This window comes from Alligator sinensis, unplaced genomic scaffold (genome assembly GCF_000455745.1).
Source record: "Alligator sinensis unplaced genomic scaffold, ASM45574v1 scaffold156_1, whole genome shotgun sequence".
Taxonomy (NCBI): domain Eukaryota; kingdom Metazoa; phylum Chordata; order Crocodylia; family Alligatoridae; genus Alligator; species Alligator sinensis.
The window spans coordinates 2,097,987-2,118,743 of record NW_005841844.1 but is presented as its reverse complement, the minus strand read 5'-3'; the positions used below and the strand labels follow the sequence as shown (position 1 = coordinate 2,118,743).

The window sequence follows — 20,757 nt, the reverse complement described above, 5'->3', positions numbered from 1 at the left end:
CCACCCAGTGGCTCTTTCTCCCCCCTCTCAGACTTTCCCATGAGGGGGGCGGGCGTATGTGTGTGCATGCGCATACTCAGCACCCCCAATTTTTTTTCTTCCTCCGCCTATGCAAACAACACTGCTCTATGGGCTTACCTACATTAGAGTTACTGCAGCATCAGCAGTGCAGGCATAGATATGTTGACAGAACCCTCTACAGGAGAGGGCATAAAACACCAAAAGGGGATTTTCTGCTGGTTTTGCTAAACTACCTCTATGAATGACAAGCTAGGAAATCAAACCACTCCCAAACCGTTCACAATTGTTGCAGGTCAGAGGTGTCCACACATACAGTGCCCTAGCATTCCAGGTAAAACACTCACCTTTTAGACACTGAGGACGCCTGTAGATGTGCAGGATGCCTGCTCCAACACAGAGGGATCTGGGTTTTCCATCTCCCACGGGAAAACGGAATAAACCTTGGATTTTGCCTTTTACCAGAGGCAAATGTGGATTTCTCATTTTACCATAGAGACCTGCGTATTTAGCTGTTTTGCAATGAGTTCCCTGCAGGCTGGCAGAGTTCCAGCCTGCAGGGAGCTGGGAGGAAGTGGGAGGAAGGCGGAAAGACAGGGGGCACCACATGCACACATATGCATGTGGCCCCAGGCAGCCTGCAAAGAAGCAGCCAGCTCCAGCAGGTTGGGGGGGGGGGCGCGAGGCGAGGGCATTGAGGGCCCTGCAGGGAGGGAGCTCGGCTGGGGCGGGGGAAGCAAGGCGGGAGCTCAAGCCTGCACCCTGAGCCTGCCCCGGGTACAGATCTGGGGGGGCACAGGTCTCCCCTCCCCCTTGGAGTGTGCGCAGCAGCAAGCAACTGTACATCCCCCTTCCCCTCCTCCGGACAAGCCACCTGCAGCCCTGCCCTGCTCTTCACTGAGGCCCTACAGCCACGCATTGTGGCCCCAGGCCCCAAGCTCAATCCAGCTGGGCAGCAGCCTCAGCCTACACCTGCCATGGGTACAGATCTAGGGGTGAGTCCTCCCTGCTCCCTGGGAGTGCATGCAGCAGTGGGGATCTGCCCTGCCTGAGCCTGCAGTAGGGGGGAGCGGGGGCAGGGAGCTGCAGACCCGGGTCCGTAGCCCTGGCAGCTGAGGCCCCCCTCCAGCAGACTTGGGGGAGCAGAGGCATCAGCAAGACTATGGGGGCTGTGGGTGGGGAGTGAAGGGTACCAGCAGGGCCAGAGGGGGGCTTTAATTTCAATCACAAATTTGGGGGTTTTAGCAGAGAATTTGTGATTTTTTATCAGGGAAACCCAGGATCCCTGGTAATTACAGTGCATCAGAGCAGACGCAATTGAGTGTACTGGAATGTGCTCTCTCCCTGGCTCTTGCTCACTCCCTTCTCCCTCTCCTTCCAGACCCCAGACAAATCTGTAGTTCTCGAGGATCCCTGATGCTCAGGTGCAGAACAAGGCAGTAGCTTCTACTGCGCCGGGCAGGCGGTGGCATCAGAACCTTCTGACAGTGTCACAGCTGATGCCGACACCCATCCAGTGCAGCAGAAACTCCTGCCTGGGTCCACAGCAGAGTGTCGGGACTCCTGGCAAACTAACTTTGGCCAGGTTCTGGAGGGAGTGGGAAGAAGGGAGGGAAGGAAGGGAAGAGTGGCAGAAAGAGATGATGCTGCCTGCCCTGTGAAGCAGCAGCTCCTGCCTGGGTCCACAACTGATGCCGCTGGCAAGTTCCAGGTCAGGGCTCTGGGTGGGGTGGGAGGTTTCACTGTGTTGGGAGAGCAGCGGCATGAGCTGTGGACGCCACCAGCAGGCTCTGCATCCAGGTTCCTGAAACTGCCTGTGGTGTCCACAGGTAATGCTGTCACCTGCCTGCTGTGGTGGAAACCCTGCTTGGGCCCACGGCTGATTGCTGATGCCGCTGGGCAGAAGCAGTCCTGCGCACCTGCCTGGCATCATGCAGCGACTGGAGTCGCTGGCTGCCCGTGGGCCAGATCCAGTGAATTGGCAGCCATCTGCCTACAGGTCAGATCGAATCGGTGGGCAGGCCGTATTTTGCCCATTCCTGGACCAGATGCGTCACAGAACGCTTGGTGTCCACGTGTAACATTGAATTGGTTCACTGTGGACTGGGTTAAAGTACTCGATTTTCCAGGAACGTTTTTGAACTGTTCTAGGCAGCTTTAAGCTGGTTTGACAGATGTGTATCTGCCCATTTCATGTTTAAAATGTATTTAAACCAGTGTAAGTTTTGTATGTATCCCTAGTCTTTTACAGGGATAGCTCTTTTTTTACCAGGGGTTTTGCTGGCATAGCCACAGCAGCAAAACTGCAGTGCAGACCAAACCAAAAAGTGCTTTATACCAAATGATGAGCCCTTGGTTCAGTTTCTAGCACAGCAGGCTCTACTTTCTGTTTGTTGCTATTATGGTAGGGCTAGGAAAACCTATTACTACAAACAGGACCAATGGCATTTCCTTAATTACAAAGTGATAATGTATATATTTCAGACCAGAAGTGAACAGTTCATGAATTCTATTGAGTCCAACATCTCCCTACCTCCCCACTTAAAGTTATCTAGGACAGGTAGAAATTTAAAACAAAATCTGACTTACGATTTGTAGAACAAGCTGAAGGGTGGGTTAGTGGCCATCAGCTGTGTTATAACGGATACAACTATGATTATGAAGACTGGCATCAATTGAATAAATGCTGAGTATGTATTCTGAAAAGGAAAACCACAGAGGATGATAAAAGCCAGATATGGAATGTAGCCTATTTACTCAGAGAAATCAAGATATAATCTCCAGGTAGATGACATAGTAGATGTTAAACTGACAAAAAGAGAGAGTATTTGAGTTTAGGGCAAGTGCTGTATTTAAATTTCAAAATAACTTTTATAAAACACAAAGTTGATAAAACATGTATATTTCTCCTAGCAATGTTTTCATGGGGTTTCTTTAATCCATAGTTCCATTCACAGGTACAGACACTCACCAAAGCACAGTGAGTACTATGCTGCCAAACACAACACAAATAAATACATTAATTAAAGAAACAGTGCACAATTAGCAACAGTTTGCACTTGTTAATTCTCTGCAGTTTCTAAAGTTACCATGCTACTTTTAAAAACCATAAAGCATTAAGATGAACTTTCTGCCCAAAGTGAATAAAACTCTTCTGAATGGTTTTGGTTATTTGCAGTATACACTGTGCTCTGGAACTCAATATATTTATGCCTTTAGTTTGAATAATTTTTTAAACTAAGCAACAGAGGTGCACTGATATATCGGTCACATATTGCAGGGGTTGTCAACCAGAGGTACTTGGACAGGTCCTAGGGGGTACATGCGGGCGGGTGGGGATGGAGTGCCACCGCCTCCCAGGAGCAGGGCTGGGACAGGGCAAGGACAGCAGCAGTACCCTTCTGCTGCCGCCACACCCCAGCCAAGTGAGCTTCCCCGCCCTGGCCCTGTTCCTAGGAGGTGGTGGCGCTCTGTCCCCCAATACCTGCTCAGCATCTGGCCCATGGTGAGGGGGGGAGTGGGCTAGGGGCAAGCGCTGCCCAACCAGGGCAGTGAATGGGTCCCCAGGGCTAGAAGTGGGGCAAAGCTGCAGGCAGCTCATCCAGTGGTGGGGAGTAGCAGGGGCAGCTCCTTACCACTGGGGGTGCGCACCCCTGGGGGAGGCATGGAGGGCGTGTGCCCCCCCTGAGTGTGTGTGCACGTTGAGGGCAGGGTGCCCGCTGCAGGCTTGGGGCCAGGGGCTGCGCCAGCCTCTTCCTGGCAGGGGGGCTGGGCTGGGGCTGTACTTGGAGTGGATGGGGGCGAGACGGGCTCAGCTGCACAGGGCAGGTGGTGGCGGAGCAGGGAGGGGTGGCTTTGGGGGGGCTACAAGGAATTTTGGGGTGGCCATAGCCCCCAAGTACCCCCCCACCAGCACCGCCTCTGCTTGGAGCAGTCCACTCTGCTGCCTTTCCCTCAGGAGCCCTGCCCTGAGCAGAGGCGGTGTTAGGGGGAACTTGGGGGTCTATAGCAACCCCAAAATTCCCCATAGTACCCCTGTAGCCACCCTCCTAGCACTGCCCGCTGCAGCGGAGCCTGCCCCAACCCCCTTGTGCCCCAAGCACAGCCCCAGCCCAGCACACCCACCAGGAAGAAGCTGGCGCAGCCCCTGGCCCCAAGCGCTTGCCCACCCTTGCCCCACGCACAAATCAGGAGGGGCACATGCCCGCCAGACCTCCCCAGGAGGTGCGAGCAGTGGTGGGGAGCCGCCCACCCCTCTGGATGAGCTGCCTGTGGCTGCCCTGCACCCTGCCTTGGGGTCACATTCACCACCCTGGCTGGGCAGCGCCTATTCCTGCCCCTGCTCCACTCCCTCCCTCACTTTAGAGGCCTCCCTCTGCACCCGATCCCCACCATGCCCCTTTCCCCCACAGACTTACCAGCAGGATGCTGCTCTCCAAGCTGCTCGGCTACTTTCCTGTAAATCAGCTACTGGATCAGTATTGGCTGATATGGCTGGTTAATAATTGGCTATTGGTATCAGCCAAGAAAATCTTTACCAGTGCACCCCTACTAAGCAATTTTAGTTCAGGTAAATGAAAAATGGCTAGAGAGACAAGAGTCTTCTGATGTCCATAAAACAAATACACCTAGTACACCCTCCCCAGCTGGTACTTAAAAGAAAAAATCCACAGTCCTCCCACCATGCCTCAATCATCTTCACTTTTAACGTACTGAATGTAGTTGTAGCTATTTAGGCATTAACAGATGTAGTAGGATTGCCACCATGGAAAATCATTGTGAAAACATGTGCATGAGAAGAACACTTGTTAGCCAAAACCACAAATTTATTTCATGTTAGGCTATACAGCTGCCATTACAATATAATTATTTACAGCTACTTAAACACCTTTGGACAGGTGAGCAACAGGTGAAAGACCCAAATGTTCTTTACTAATTTTGAACCCCAACAGTAGGATTTTATTTAATGGATACTTCCAAAAAAAAAGATAAGGAGAATGCATGCATTTAAAATTGTCCATTCTGGCTACAGAAATATTACTGGGTCTAGAGATAGTCTCCATTTTAATTGTAATTCCTGAAAATAAGTATACCAACTGCACCCATGAAAATATATTTATAACAGCTCCAATTTCCTGGATACCTGAGGCCTGTTTTCTTCCTCCTCTTGCTCCTGTGTCCATGCCTTCTCAGTCCGATGCCGCCGTGGATAATAGCGGGCATCTGTTGTTACATTTGAAAACATATGAATATTTCCTATTTAAAAAAAAAAAAGGTGAACTTGTCATTTTCACTCAACTGCAGTCATCAATCAATCATCTGAGATGCTGGTTTTCCTTCAAACATGGTTTAGATAAATAGATATTCTTGAGATGTCAGACTATAAACTTCAAATAATATGTGTCAGATTTACATTCTAACACTGAACAGGGAACTAGCCAGAGAGCGAAGCATCTAGGTACACTGGTGTGAGATGTGAGAAGTGTGTGAAATCTGATATCAAAACAATGTAATTTACCAAGAACAGATGGGAGGCCTGTTAGGGTTTTTATATCGGAAATTCTGCTTTTACGCTAGTTTTAACATGTTCATTTATGAGACTGTATTTTGTTTTGGAACCTGAGGCTTTATGCTTCATCATTCTCAATCCATAAATTATGCTACCCTTAAGTACTATATTTACTTGACTGTGCTAATCTGTATTTATTCTTCAAGTTATCACTGGTATCACTTCAGAATTTTATAATGAGGGAAAAGATGAAAGAAAGGTAGCTGCTTGAGGAAGAGTACAATTCAGGATTTTCTTTCCTTGCAAGATATAGAGATACAGCAGTGTACATAGCAGAATTATTTCTAAAATTTTTAAGTTAGAAGAGAAAAAGTACAATTAAAAAAAACTATTAAGTATTTTAAACTGATGAATTTAGCATCACGTAAGCACTTGAATAGATGCCCTTTCTTTTTCAATAAAGGAACTCTACCACAAACATGTGCCAAATCCAAGCATTTCTCCAATCATAGAAATACATTCTCATCTTTACATCAACACATAATTAAAATAGTATTTTACACTTTTTATGGTATCCTTCATCCAAGGTTCTCAATGACTTTGTAAACATGAACAAATTAGGACTGGAACAGGAAAGGCAAAATCCTTTTGTGACCTTTAAAATGCCCATGCAAGAAGATGAAGACACTTTAGCAATTAGTGTTTTAACAGCTTAATGACTCTCTTGCATTATTAAAAAAATATGCATACATTTGCACAAACTCGGTCTACCAGCAGCATTAATCATTAAGAAAAAAATTAATTCAGCCAGCCAAAGAAAGGAGAAACATTTTTCTCTATCTCTAGTACCTTTGGGAACCTAACCTAATATCTTTGCAAAACCTAAGCGAGTAAGAAACTTTTTCAGTACGCATAACTTTTTCAGTAACTTCAGGCTATTTCAAGACATAAGAACAGAGCAAGTTGCAGAAAATCAGGACCCTCCCCTAGAGCACCTGTCAGCATTCCTTCCTGTACTGAGGAGTCCAGCCTGAATGCTGACACTGTCCACAACAGTTGCAGTATATCATGTGGAGAGAGGCAGTCTTTTTAACATTTGCATTTGTATTCTTAACTTCAACAACAGCATATATTTTTGCATTTTAATTCCCTTTGTTTATTTATACTGGAAATGTATCTTAAAAATTAGAATAAACTAAGAAAGTTAGATGGTTTTAGGTACTGTGTAAATGAGCTTTGCTCAACACCGAAGGTTTTCAGCTCAGATCCTCAGAAAAACAAACAAACCCGAACTACAGGAATATATACTCACACACCATGCAATAGTACAGTGCTGCAGCCTAAAACAGAAAGGTTGCTTGCTGCACTTGCACAAATTCTATTTTCTTACTATATCTTGACTACAGTTTTTAAGTATCTTTACTCCAATTCACATAACTAACCCTGTTTTCTTGACATTTTTCTGGGAAACAAAAATTGGGTATGCTTTGCTTGCTCAGAACACAGATAAATGGATCTTCCTCAATTAAAAAAAAACAAAAATGCTTTTCGGGTAGGACAAGATTGGAAAAGCTCAGCTAATAGTAGTTTTTGGCAGGAAGTTATGATTTACTGTTAGCAAGAGACTGCAATAAAAATCTCTACAGCATAACTGTAATTGCTATAAACAGAACTATAATTTCTATTAATTTTCCCATTTACTTGACTGCCAAGAGTAGAGTGGAGTGTTTCACTAGTATTGCTAACACCTAAATTCCTCTTTCAGTTTCAAATGTTGCACCGTTTCCTGTCCTAGACAGTTAAAGTGTTGCTGTATGCTGTTGAAAAGCAGCCACATACCAAAAGTGGGTAAAGTGATTGGGATAGACAGGTGTGACTTCCAGCAAAGTCAATGGGAGTTATGCCAGTTGATGCCATGCTGAATATGACCCAAAACTGATAAATTTGCTGGTAATGTTTGTAAAGCACTTTAGGATCCTTTCAGAAAGATGCCATAATATATCATGAAATTAAAGTCTATATAAGTAATGAGTCTCCCCAAGCTGCTTTAGGTTTTACGGATTTGGGTGTTAGCAATTGTCTAACACTTCAAAGGTGTGAAGCACCACACAAGTACTAAACAGTGTCAAGAGATCTCTTAGAAGGGAAAACAGCTTTTACTTAAAGCATGTTTAAAAATGTATTTGTTTTTAATCCAACCCAGCATGCATGTTCCACCTATCATTTTTCAACTTAACTTGCAATATTTTTAAATGCAAAAGCTGAAAAAGTATGGATTCAGATATGCACGCTGCACTGCTGCAAGTGTATAATCTTTTCCTGTACATATTCATTAACATTGGAAATACACAGTGACACTTGGCAGGAACTCTAAAGGTATAGGTAAAAGTTTTCATTTTCTATAGTACACTAAATAGTACCTTGCACAGTCACGGAACTATGACGTGATTGGAATAACAGAGACTTGGTGGGAGCTTGCATGACTAGAGCACTGTCATGGATGGGCATGAACTGTTAAGGAAGGACAGGAAGGGAGGAGGAAGAGGAGGAGAAGGAGGAGTTGTGCACTTTATGTAAAGGAGCTGTATGACTGCTCAGAGCTCCAGTATGAAACTGGAGATAGGCCTGTTGACCCTAACCCAGAGACTTTCAGAGGAGAGAGCAACAAGGGTGATGTCGTGGTGGGGGTCTGCTATAGACCACCAGACCAGGAGGATGAGGCTTTCTTCAAACAGCTAGCGGAAGTTTCCCAATAACAGGCCCTGGTTCTCATGAGGGACTCCAATCACCCCAACATCTTCTGGGAGGGCAATACAGCAGTGTGCAGGCAATCCAGGAAGTTTTTAGAGAGTGTTCAGAAGATTACCAAGTATAGCAGACTAGCTTGGCTTAGCAGGGAACTCTTCAGTAAGCTAAAGCATAAAAAGGAAGCTTATAAGAAATGGAAACCTGGACAAAGAACTGACCAAAGCACAGTTGGAGTTGCAACTAACAAGGGATGTGAAGGGTAACAAGAAGGGGTTCTACAAAATGTCAGCAACAAGAGGAGGATCAGGGAAAGTGTGGGTCCTTTACTAAATGGGGGTGGCAACCTAGTGACAGAGGATGCAGAACAGGCTAAAGTGCTCAATGGCTTTTTCACCTCAGTCTTCCCAGGCAAGATCAGCTCCCAGACTACTGCACCTGGCAGCAGTTTGGGGAGGAGGTGAGCAGTCAGCAGTAGTAAAAGAACAAGTTAGAGACTATTTAGTAAAGCTGGACATGTAGAAGTCCATGGGGCCAGAGATGATGCACCCAAATGTGTTGAGGGAGTTGGCTGATGTGATTGCAGAGCAGCTAGCCATCACCTTTGAAAACTCATGGTGATTGGGAGAGGTCCCAGCTGATTGGAAAGGACAAACATGGTGCCCATTTTAAGAAAGGGAAAAAGGAGGATCCAGGGAACTACAGACCAGTCAGTCTCACTGTAGTCTGCAGAAAATCATGGAGCAGATCCTCAAGGAATCCATTTCTAAGCACTTGGGAGAGAAGAAGGTGATTGGGAACAGTCAGCATGGATTCACCAGGGGCAAGTCATGCCTGAACAAGCTGATTACCTTCCATAATGAGATGACTGGCTCTGTGGATGCAGAGGGACAAAGTGGATATGATGTACTTTAAACTTAGGAAGGCTTTTGATACGGTCTCCCAAAACATTCTCACAGGCAAACTAAGGAGGTATGGGTTGGATGAATGGACTATAAAGTAGATAGAAAACTTGCTGGAGCATTGGGTTCAGAGGGTAGTAGTCAATGTTTTGATGTCTAGCTGCCCGTGAAGCCAGCCCTGGCACTACTTCTCAAGGGGAAAGCCTCTGTCATGAGACTGTGGCTTCTCTTTGTCCTTGGTTTCCCCAGTGATACGTAGCACCCCTGCCTCAGGGATCTCCTGTACGGGCAGAGCGGGGGGGGGGGGGGGGGGGGGGGGAGTTGTAGATAAGCTCAAGGGTAGGGCTAGGATTCAGGGAGACCGAGACAAATTGGAGGATTGAACCAAAGAAATCTCATGAGGCTCAATAAAGATAAGAGCAAGGTCCTTCACTTAAGACAGAACAATCCCATGTACCAGTACAGGCTGGGGACTGACTGGCTAGGCAGCAGCTCTGCAGAAAAGGACCTAGGGGTAACAGTGGAAAATAAGCTAAATATGAGCCAGCAGTGTGCCCTTGTTGCCAAGAAGGCTAATGGCATCCTGGGCTGCATTGTCAGGAGTGTTGCCAGTAGATCAAGGGAAGAGATTATTCCCCTCTATTCAGCACTGATGAGGCCGCATCTGGAGTACTGTGTCCAGTTTTGGGCCCCCTACTACAGAAAGGATGTGGACAAATTGGAGCAAGTCCAGCAGAGGGCAATACAAATGGTGAGGGGGCTGGGGCACATGACTTATGAGGAGAGGCTGACAGAACTGGTCTTACTTAGTCAACTTAATTAGCCAGTTTTCTATCCATCCTATAGTCCATTCATCCAGCCCATAGTTCCTTAGTTTGTCTGCAAGAATGCTGTGGGAGACCATATCAAAAGCCTTGCTAAAAATCAAGGTAAACCACATCCACTGGTCTCCCTGCATCCACAGAGTCAGTCACCTTGTCATAAAAGGCACTCAGGTTGATCAGGCATGACTTGCCAGTAGTGAATCCATGCTGACTGTTCCTAATCATCTTTTTCTCTTCCAAGTGCTTAGAAATGGACTCCTTGAGGATCTGCTCCATGATTTTTCTGGAGACTATGGTGAGGCTAACTGGTCTGTAATTCCCTGGCTGCTCCTTTTTCCCTTTCTTAAATACAGGCACTGTGCTTGCCCTTTTCCAATCAGCTGGGACCTCTTCTGATTCCCACGAGTTTTCAAAGGTGATGGCCAGCAGCTCTGCAATCACATCAACCAACTTCTCTCAGCACCGTTGGGTGCATCCCATTTGGCCCCATGGACTTGTATATGTCCAGCTTTTCTAAATAGCCTTTTCCGCATCCTGTCACAAGGTTGCCTCCCCCATTCAGTAAGGGACCCACACTTTTCCTGATCCTCCTCTTGTTACTGACATATTTGTAGAAACCCTTTTTGTTACCTTTCACGTCCCTTGCTAGCTGCAACTCCAATTGCACTTTGGCCTTCCTGACTTCCTTCCTGCATGCCCAAGCAATACTCTTATTCTGCTCCTTAGTTGTTTGTCCAAGTTTCCACTTCTAATAAGCTTCATTTTATGATTTAGTTTACTAAAGAGTTCCTTGCTAAGCCAAGCTACTCTTCTGCCATACTTGCTAGTCTTCCTGTACATCAGGATGGTTTATTCCTGCATTCTCAGTAAGGCTTATTTAAAGTACAGACAGCTCTCTGGACTCCTCTCCCCCTAAGACTGGCTTCTCAGAGGATCCTGCCCATGAGTTCCTTGAGCAAGTTAAAGTCTGCTTTTCTAAAGTCCAGGGTCCTTACCCTGCTGCTCTCCCTCCTTTGTTTCCTCAGGATCCTGAACTCAATCATCTCGTGGTTGCTGCTGCCCGTGCTGCCATCTACTAGTACATTCCCCACCAATTCTTCCCTATTTGTGAGCAGTGGGCCAAGAAGAGCACAGCCCCTAGTTGGCTGCTCCAGCACTTGCACCAGGAAGTTGTCCCCAACAGCCTCCAAAAATTTCCTGGATTGCCCGGACACTGGTGGATTGCCCTCCCAGAAGATGTCAGGGTGACCGAAATCCCTCACGAGAACCAGAGCCTGTGACTGGGAAACTTCAGCTAGCTACTGGAAGAAAGCCTTATCCATCACTTCCTCCTGGTCTGATGGTCAATATCACACCCCCACCACCACATCACCCTGGTTGCTCTCTCCTCTGACCCTAACCCAGAGGCTTTCGACAGTCCTATCTCCAGTTTCATACTGGAGCTCTGAGCAATCATATGGCTTTTTTACATAAAATGCAACTCCTCTTCCCCTTCTCCCCTGCCTGTCCTTCCTCAACAGTTTATACCCATCCATGACAGTGCTCTAGTCATGCGAGCTCCCACCAAGTCTCTGTTATTCCAATCATGTCATAGTTCCATGACTGTGCAAAGACTTCCAATTCTTCCTGACTGCTTTCCAGGCTCTTTGCATTCATGTACAGGAACCTGAGGTAAGTAGTTGATTGCCCTGATTTGTCAGGAAGAATGAGAACACCTCCCTTCTTGCCCCCTCCTGTTTGCTCTTCCTCCTGGTCCCCCTCTTCCCCGCTTACCTCAGGGCTTTGGTCTCCATCCCCCAGAGAACCTAGTTTAAAGCCCTCCCCACTAGGTTAGCAAACCTGCCTGTGAAGATGCTCTTCCCTCTCTTTGTCAGGTGGATCCTGTCTCTTCCTAGCAATCTGTTTTCTTGGAACATCATCCCATGGTCAAAGAAGCCAAAGCCCTGCTGGCAACACCACCTGTGCAGCCAGGTCTTGATCTGCAGGATGCACCTGTTCCTGCCTGGACCCAGAATGGGGTAGTAGTCAGAGGGCTGGATGAGTCTCAGTAATCTTCCATGACATCTGGATCCAGGCTCTGGGCAAGTAGCTGACTTTCTGAGACAACAGGTCATGTCGACAGATGGATCCCTCCCGTCCCCCACAGAAGGGAGTCTCCAACCACCTCTGCTCGTTACTTCTTCTTGGTGGTGGTTTTGTTGATCCTTCCCACCTTGGCGAGGCCTGGCCTGTCTTCCTTCACCAATGGAACATGCTCCTCCCTCTCTGTTGCTAGGACTGCATATCTGTTCTCCAGACTAACTGCTGCAGGTGGAGATGAAGATTTCTGCTTGCTATCAGAGGTCGCAAGCTTCCACCTTCCTGGAAGTCCATGTCCTCTCTCCTTCTCTAGCACTGACTCTGGCTGTTCTTCTTCCACAATCCTGGAGGTCTCCTCCAGCATCAAATCAATGAACTCCTCATGGTGGAGGATGCTTTGGAGCCTTACCACCTCCTTCTGTGCTTTCTTGCCTGGTCCCTGAGAGACCCCCAGGACGCAGCGCTCACATTGCAAGCACTCTCCCACCTGGATGTCACCGGAAGGAACCTGCAAGCCACAATGCCTACAGTGCCAAATCTGGACTTGGGTGGAAGCCTCCATGGTGAGCAGTCCTGCCTGGACAGAAACCTCACAAGTACAAACAAAGGCAGTGACAGTGGCTCTGGCATTGTGATGTCCTCCAGCCATTTCCCTGGGTCTCATAATCTGCCTCTTTTCTCTTATTTCCCTTCTTCCAAGCACACCTTCCCTACCAAACTCTTCTGAAAGCAGGCCTGTTTACTGTTCCTTGGCCCCAAAGGGTTCCTTTCTTCCCTCCTTCCTCACAACAAGCTGAAAGGCTCTCCTCTCAAGGTGGGGGGACAAATTGACCAGCGAATTGTCTGCAAACTGCTTGCCCTGTTTGCTTGGGGAGTATCCTTTTATACCTGCTGGGCCTGCTCCAGCCCCTCCATAGGGCTTCTGTCAGGCACAGGCATCAATCACTCAGCAATCATCAATCACTCAACTAGCAACACTCCCAGCTTCTCAGAGCATATGCCCCAAACTCACACGGCCCACCAAACAAACACTCAGCAAGCCAAAGGCACAAGCAGTTCTGGATCACTTATCTTTCCTGGGCAGGATCTGGTTCCTGGCTTCTCTTCTCGTTCCTCTTCCTCCTCTTGCTACCAGCAAACTGCCTGCAAATTGCTTGCCCTGTCTGCTGTCCCTATTCACTCGCTCAAGCAGGGGGTTGGACTAGATGACCTCCTGAGGTCCCTTCCAACCCTAATTTTCTATGATTCTAGAAAAGAGAATGTACATAAAGCACACCAAATGAGCACCATCTCTCTTTCATCCATGGTCACAGAAGTACGCTAATTATTAAAGAGTTTGTACTGCTGCCACAGCATACCTTCATGTAGTCACCCTCCATACCCAAACACATCTTCTTGCACTTCCAAACTATACCTGAATTCAAGCAGTGGTGAAAGAAAAGCAACAGTATCTCTATGTAAGCCAGAATTTAACCTGCCTCAGCTTTTACTGCATTGAGTGTTCTTACCCCCCACAGCCCAACGGTGGTTAGAAATCCTCAAAAGCAGAAAGCAGCTGAAGATGGTACCTTGGAATACACTGCATAGCTTGCTGACCTAAACAGAAATGCCTGTGGTAGCAAGGAGGTAAGATCAGGCTAGTTTTCATGAATTCTGAAAGTCTGAAGATATTATAAACCCAATTTAATATTGTGAACTGCAAGAGCTTGCTAGCCACATCAGGCAAAAGAGTAAAAGCAACAGGCACTTTCGTGATAGTTGTACTGGTATGTAAAGTATCATTAGGCTCTAAAGCAATAGGAAGTAAAGACAACTTTCCTCCACTGTTTAATATCAATTCTTTAGACTTCAAAAGACATTATAAGCTGACACTAACCTGTAGGGAAGTGCCCACCAAAAAACATGTTGAATATTTCTTCAGGTGTGATATCTGCTTCAAATTCCCTGTAATAATTATAGTGCTTGGCATGGGCAGTGCTGAAAGTCTCTTCATCATTTCCAAACTGATCATACCGTAGTCGCTTTTCAGGGTTGCTCAGTACTGCAAAAGCATTACCTATTGCTGAAGAATAAATGAAAAGTGTTACCCATGAACATCACACAGTATTTTCAAGTCAACAAGGAGAGTAGCGATAAATAGGCACAGGCTTAATTTCTGCTTCTCAAAGTATAATACTAGATCTTTTGGCAAGAGAGATTAATTGTTCATTTTGTGCGCCATGCTAAGAACAAAGTAAGTAACACTATAAATTCTGCTCACTTATCCTGGAGAACAGCAGGAAGGTGAGGCACCCAACAGCATACTGAAGGAGTTAAAATGCTCATGAAACTAGGGGGCCCTCCATTGTAGAAATCTACCAGAAGACTGTGACAATCCAACTTTTTACCGAGTCTGAAACCAAACAGAAGGTTCTCGACAAAGTACGTATCTACATACCAATTCAAAATTAGTAACTAGGGGATAATTCAATGCTATTCTTGCTAGCAGCCTTTCCTGTCTCTTTCCTATTCCTTCCTTTTACATATCCTCCAGAAGCTTGCCACATATCCCCAGGGGTATGCATACCTCAGTCTAAGCAACACGGTTCTAAGATTAACAGCAGCAGGGGCAGAGCGAACTCCTCATATATAAACAGAAAGAAAGGAACCAAGGCCTGATGATATGGATAGTCTTCATCTGATATATGCCATCTGCTGGCAAGTCCTTTTTAAGGCACAGAGCTAGGCAAGTTCTACCAGCCATCAGGGGACTGTTTTCAAGAGTAAGGCTCTATAGCAGGGGGCCGCATCCGGCTCACCAATTCGTTGGATCTGGCTTGTGGGTGGCCAGCGGGTTTGGCCACTGCATGGTGCTGAGTGAGCGGCACTGCTTCTGCCCAAAAACATCAGCCCATTATGCGGTGGCATCAGCTGTACACCTAGGCAGGGCTTCTGTCGCTGTGGGCGGGCTGGCTGTGGACAGAGTCAGGAGCCCAGATGCAGAACTTGCCAGTGGTGTCCACAGCTGACGCCCCCACCCTCCCAGCACAGTGGAAGCTCCTGCCTGGAACCTTGACCCAGAACCTGCTGGCAGCGACAGTCATGGGCCCAGGCAGGAGCTTCTGCTGTGCCAGATGGGCAGCAGTGTCTCTCTCTCTGTCTCTCTCCCCCTCCTTTCCTGCCTCCAGAACCCAAGCCGAAGTTGTAATTCGCCAGGACCCCCAATACTCAGCTATGGACCCAGGCAGGAGCTTCTGCCATGTTGGGCAGATGGCAGCCCCAGCAGTGGGTACTGCTGGCAGGTTCTGTATCTGGGCTCTGGAACCTGCTGGCTACACCCACAGTTGACACTACCACCCACCCAGAACACCAGAAGCTCCTGCCTTCATCCACAGCTGAATGTTAGGGCTCCTGGTGAACTATAGCTTTGGACCAGTTCTGGAGGGAGCAGGAAGGAGGGGAAGACAGCAAGAGACAGCGCACACGCAACAGACAGCACGCATGCACAACACAGCATGTGTGAGTGAGAAAGACACAGTAAGAGAGACAGAAGAGAAGAGCAAGATGGATGTGGCCCTTGACAGCTCCCCAAAATGCATTAAATGGCCCTCCAGCCAAAATAATTGCCCACCCCTGCTCTATAGCAACACCATCGTTGGAGAACAAAATTTTAAGTATGAGGGAAATTTCAATAATTGGCACGTTAAAAAGTAAATAATTTAAAAATTCCTAAAATTATCTTGGTAAGGCCAAAGGTCATCAATTTTTGGCCATATTATGTACAGTGCCAATAAAAAGGAGTAGGTGGTTTTCATTCTCCAGAATGTTTAAAACAAGCTCTCTCATCCCCTCTATCTATATGCCTTAACCTTGACCTGAAAGAACGCCCAAGAAGCCCAAGAGGGCACTTAGTGCCCTGTCCAATCTGAGACTGGCACTAAAAATCAATCTGGATACATGTGGGCATTCACCAGGATCTGAAATTAAATTAGAAGGATCTCAAAATGCTCACTGGTTCTGCGTCTTCCAAATGGTGTGCAAAGGATGAAACCACCCAAAAGCGACCACCAATCCACTCCATGACCTACTCTCCAGAAAGACACTGCCATCTTCAGCTACATACTACCTGTCTCTTGGTAAAGTTACGCTCACATAGCTTTTCCAAACATACAACTTTTATATAAGGAACAGCTGAGTTTAAAAGCAGAGTTTTTGTAAGATCTCAATACTATTTGAAATACATCTTTCACAGTCATATTCTTAAGCAAACTTGTGGTGAAGTCCAATCTCTTAACCAAAACAGAAAAAAACCCTTCACAACTTCACATCTTTCCATATCTTAACACTGGATAATGAAGGACTTGTTTTGCTCAATTCTACCTAATGACAGTTCTATCCATAGCTGTGAGATAGTAAGAAGGTAAAAGTTATAAATCTTTAAACACTGGTGTTGTTAGGACAGCTTATATATTGTAAACTTATTTTAAAATCTATAGCAATAGAATAGTGCACTCAATCTTTCACTGTTTTCATGATTTTAAGTTGTAATCTGTGAAACAACATACTGAAAAATGGTTGACTAGACAACCAGGTAAGATGCTAATCAAGCAGACCAAGGGCTCTTCAAGTTCCTGTAAACGTGCTGGGAGTCTGCTCTGATGCGCTGGAATTACAGCTAGAGTAAGGTAATTACCATGCTCCAGCATTCTCCTGCGTCTCGTGTATCAGCATCTCTGTGCTTCAAAATGCTAAAGCTCGTTCAATAAGATTTAGTGCAAGCGCCCCTGCCGCCATTTTGAAGCATGGGGATGCTGATACTTGAGACACTGTGGTGCTTTAATCAGAGCTGCTCTAATCAAAGTGCCTCCCCCCACCACACCCAGAGCACATGTAAAACTGCCCTTCAGTACCAACAGTGCTGCTCATAAACATCTCTGAAACTTCAGGAAAATTTGGAAGTAGATACTTCAGTGCCTTTTCCTTTATGACAGAATTCTGGACTTTGAGAGGTGTGTTTGATGGGGGAAAGTCTCCAGTCAGGCAGCTATGGGATTTTCTTTAAAAAAAATGAGTGCATCCTATCATTGCCTGTGTAAATTAAAAACCATATAGAAGTTTGTATGAAGTCTTCAGCTGAAGTACAATGGTACAATGTAAAACAAGTTGTGCTGGGAAATTCTATTTAAAAAAGAAAAAACACTGGTCATCTCACATACCTTTAAAAGCTTCAGTTGCTCCTGGAGCTCGGTTCTTATCAGGGTGAAATTTAAGGGCCAGTTTTCGGTAAGCTTTCTTCAAATCTTCCTCACTTGCATCCCTCTCAACTCCCAAAATTTCATAATAATTCCTACACTTCTTTATTCTGAAAGTGTACACAAATTATTATTTTTTTTTACGTACTGCCTTCCTCCAAGTCCAACTTGGAAAAGATTTCTTACAAGATACCAAGTAAAATCACTCAATATGGCAAAAAAAAAAAGTAGTAGACACACACTGTACATTGTTAAGACACATAAGGAAGTACAGCACCATGTCAGGAATTGCAGGTGCGTTTATCACTGATCATAAAGGAATTCTGAGGGCTAAAGAACAGGACAGACTGGGCATCCCTGTTAACTCTATCCAGCCATAAAGCAGCTGACACAGAGGCCGAAACAATGCAAACTTTCCCATCAGGGAAACTCAACCATCAATTGGGAAGAGCTCACTTAGAGGACAAGTCTCCAAGATCACCCACCACTTGTTGCTCTACTGAGAAAATCATAAATACAAAAAATCAGATAAAATCATTCCACTTTATATCACACTCCACCTGTATCACAACTTTCACCATCAACAGGCGACTTTCATACATAATCGTGCAAAAAAAGCTCCAATCACTGTCACACTGGGCATTCAGCAGTTTGTGATTCTGTCAACAACCTAAGTCAGAGGCAGTGTTCCCTCTAAGCTGTGTGGCGTATGTGGCCACACATGCACGCTCATGCTGCACACGCCACACAGCTTAGAGATCAGAGGTATCAAACTCACTTGGCCTCACAGGTTGGACTGAGCCCACAGACCAGCCCTGTACACCAGAGCCACTGAGTAGGGCCAGTCTGGTGCAGGTGCCACATGCAGCACATGCAACAAACCAGCTCTGCATGCCGCATATACTATAGTGCATGCGCACCAATTCCAGCCCCATGTACTGCATGCTGCATGCCTTGGCCCCAGTCCTGTAATGCATGAAATGTGTAAGGTTGGTTCAGGGTGTGGACTGCAGGCTGTACCCATGTCAAATCAGCCGCAATAGCTGCAGAACCAGCCTATGGGCCCAATTCAGACCAGCCCCATATCCAACATGCAAGGCCGGTCCAGTATAGGTGCCATGTGTGGCATGTGCCCTTGCCCAGGCCCAGGCCCGCATGCTGTGTGAAGCATACCCACTGACTCCAGCCCTGCATAAAGTGCATGCCAGACCAGCTCCACCTTTCATGAACAGTGTGCAGAGCTGGGGTGGGGATGCACTGCATGCAGTGTATGGGGCTGGTCTGAGACTCACAAACAGCACCATGGACCAGATGATAGGGTTCCACGGGTCAGATCTGGCCCTGATGCATACCATTGACACTCCTGACTTAAGTGATTTCCACTAGGTAAATTTACAGCTTAATGGCAATTACTGAATGATGTTGCAAGATCAAATTGGTTAGCAGACAATTCCTGGGAAAGTAATTTGGCTTGTTGAATAAACAGACGTAAAGATACATCACACCAAAACTTATGGGTTCTTTATCATTGTAAAAGCAGTATGTCAGGCCCTTGCTTAACAGCTGGGTACCATGAGAGCTTGAGGGTGGCCTAAGCTGTATGGGTGCATCAGGTCTTACAATATACAACAGCAGTTCTCAACCTTTTTGGACTTGAGGCACTGCTCAGAAAATGCTAGCTCTAGTTTTCACTCATTTTTTGACTACAGAAAAATAATAGAGCAGTTTTTTTCTGTTACAAATAACTCAGAGACCACAACAGGTCAGAATAGTTTTAACACTATGGATTCCCATTTGAAATTGGTGGGTTTATCTTGAGCTGTGGCACCTCAGGGCCCCCATGAAAGGATTTTGTGGCACCCTGGTTGAGAATCGCTGTTGTAGTGTAACTCTTATGGTGTGCTTGTAATGCCCTTACAGAGAGACAAACAGGGGCAATGTGCCACCAAGGAGGGGAGGACAGGCTAGCAGCACCTAAGCCCTGCCCATTTTTTGGGAAATGATATCGCCTCTCTTCAGTTACCAAGTATATACATTTTTAACAAAGCATAACTTTTATCCTTTTTACTTCATTTCTTACCTCACAAATTAAACTGCATCTCAGTAGGACGTCACATAAGCTTGCAAAAATGTGCCAAAACAGCAGATGTTCTAGCCCTACCCCCACAGATTGAGAGTGGTGGCACCCACTTAGTATCACAGGCTTTTGTAGGTGTCAGTGTCATAACAACCAGCAACATGCAGATCTATAACCTAGGTATCTATTCCCTAGCAACTGGACACCAGAAGTTGGTTTCATATAGGTCAGGTGAACAAGAGCATCTGCCACTTAAAATAGAACAGTTAGGCTTCATTTATTTAAATTACTTTCACTTGAGAAGACTAGATGGCAAAGTCTGACCTCAAAAAAGTGAAAAGGAGCTGGTCTGGTCTTCCAATGTCATCTCTCTACTCACACCACAATGTTTAATTGCCTTAGGTACTTACATGGGCTCACCCGGGTAGAACATGGGCACCTCATAATCTGTAACATTTAGCTTGACAACATCCTTGTGAAGTAGGGAAGCAACATATTAGCCTTATTTTCAGATGATCAACTGAGACAGTGTGTCCAGGGTCATACAGGATGTTTGTGGAAGAGCTGAACTTGAACCTGGTCTCCCACAGGCCAAGGTGGTGCTTGAACCACCAATTCAACCTCGCTGGTAGGCAACCAGGGGTAGGGGTAGGCTGGTTCCTACTGAAGCAGTTCACGGCTGGAAGGGTTGTATATCAGGACCCAACTGCACTGACTAGGCTGTGAGAAAAGTGTGGACAGTATCTGAAGGCACTACATTACTTTGCCTCTGATAACCCTCATTTCATGACTAAGGTACTGTCCTGAAAAGAAATGCCCATAGTGGATGCCTATCTCCACACACAGACTCTCTGAAGCCAGCTGGATTCAGCACGGGTGCAGGGGCGCCTTCCAGGGGAGGTCTTTGTAGACGAGAGGCACACGTTTAAAACAGTCACATCCTCTTCATCCCACCCTTCTTTTGCTGGGCGCTGCATGTCTACTACACTAGTAAGCCTGAGCCGACATCCAGGATCCCAAGGCTCTACTCAGCTTTCCCTTCGCTCCCAAATAATTAAGTGATTCTGCCTTTATAAGCGAAGCGCTGCACATTAAACCTGGTGCGCTCCTGGGGCTTCAAAGCTGCCCTTCGGAAACCTCTGCACCCCGACATGCAGGGAGAAGGTGTCATGGTGGGAAAACACTGGGGAACAAACTTTTGCTGGCAACAGCAGCTCCCGGCAGCCAGGTGAAGTCAGGGGAGGCCAGGCCTGACACCACAGGGCTCCACGTCTGGGCGCGGAGCTGTGACATGTCCAGGGCTGCCCCAGGCTGCCGGCTGGGTGGCGAGGGCCCCACGTGCTGCACCCTTGGGATGGGGGCCACCTCCGGG

General features: G+C 46.5%; 1 protein-coding gene across 1 annotated transcript in view; it reads right to left on the bottom strand.

Moving 5' to 3' along the window:
* Window positions 1-20,757, bottom strand: part of DNAJC18 (DnaJ heat shock protein family (Hsp40) member C18) — a 56,935-nt gene that overhangs the window by 17,965 nt on the left and 18,213 nt on the right. The window contains exons 4-7 of the mRNA XM_006015739.3: window positions 17,273-17,437; window positions 13,954-14,139; window positions 5,162-5,274; window positions 2,608-2,717 (exon numbers count right to left, since the gene is read on the bottom strand). Coding sequence (XP_006015801.1) covers window positions 2,608-2,717; window positions 5,162-5,274; window positions 13,954-14,139; window positions 17,273-17,437 — 574 coding nt within the window. The remainder of the gene's footprint in view (window positions 1-2,607; window positions 2,718-5,161; window positions 5,275-13,953; window positions 14,140-17,272; window positions 17,438-20,757) is intronic.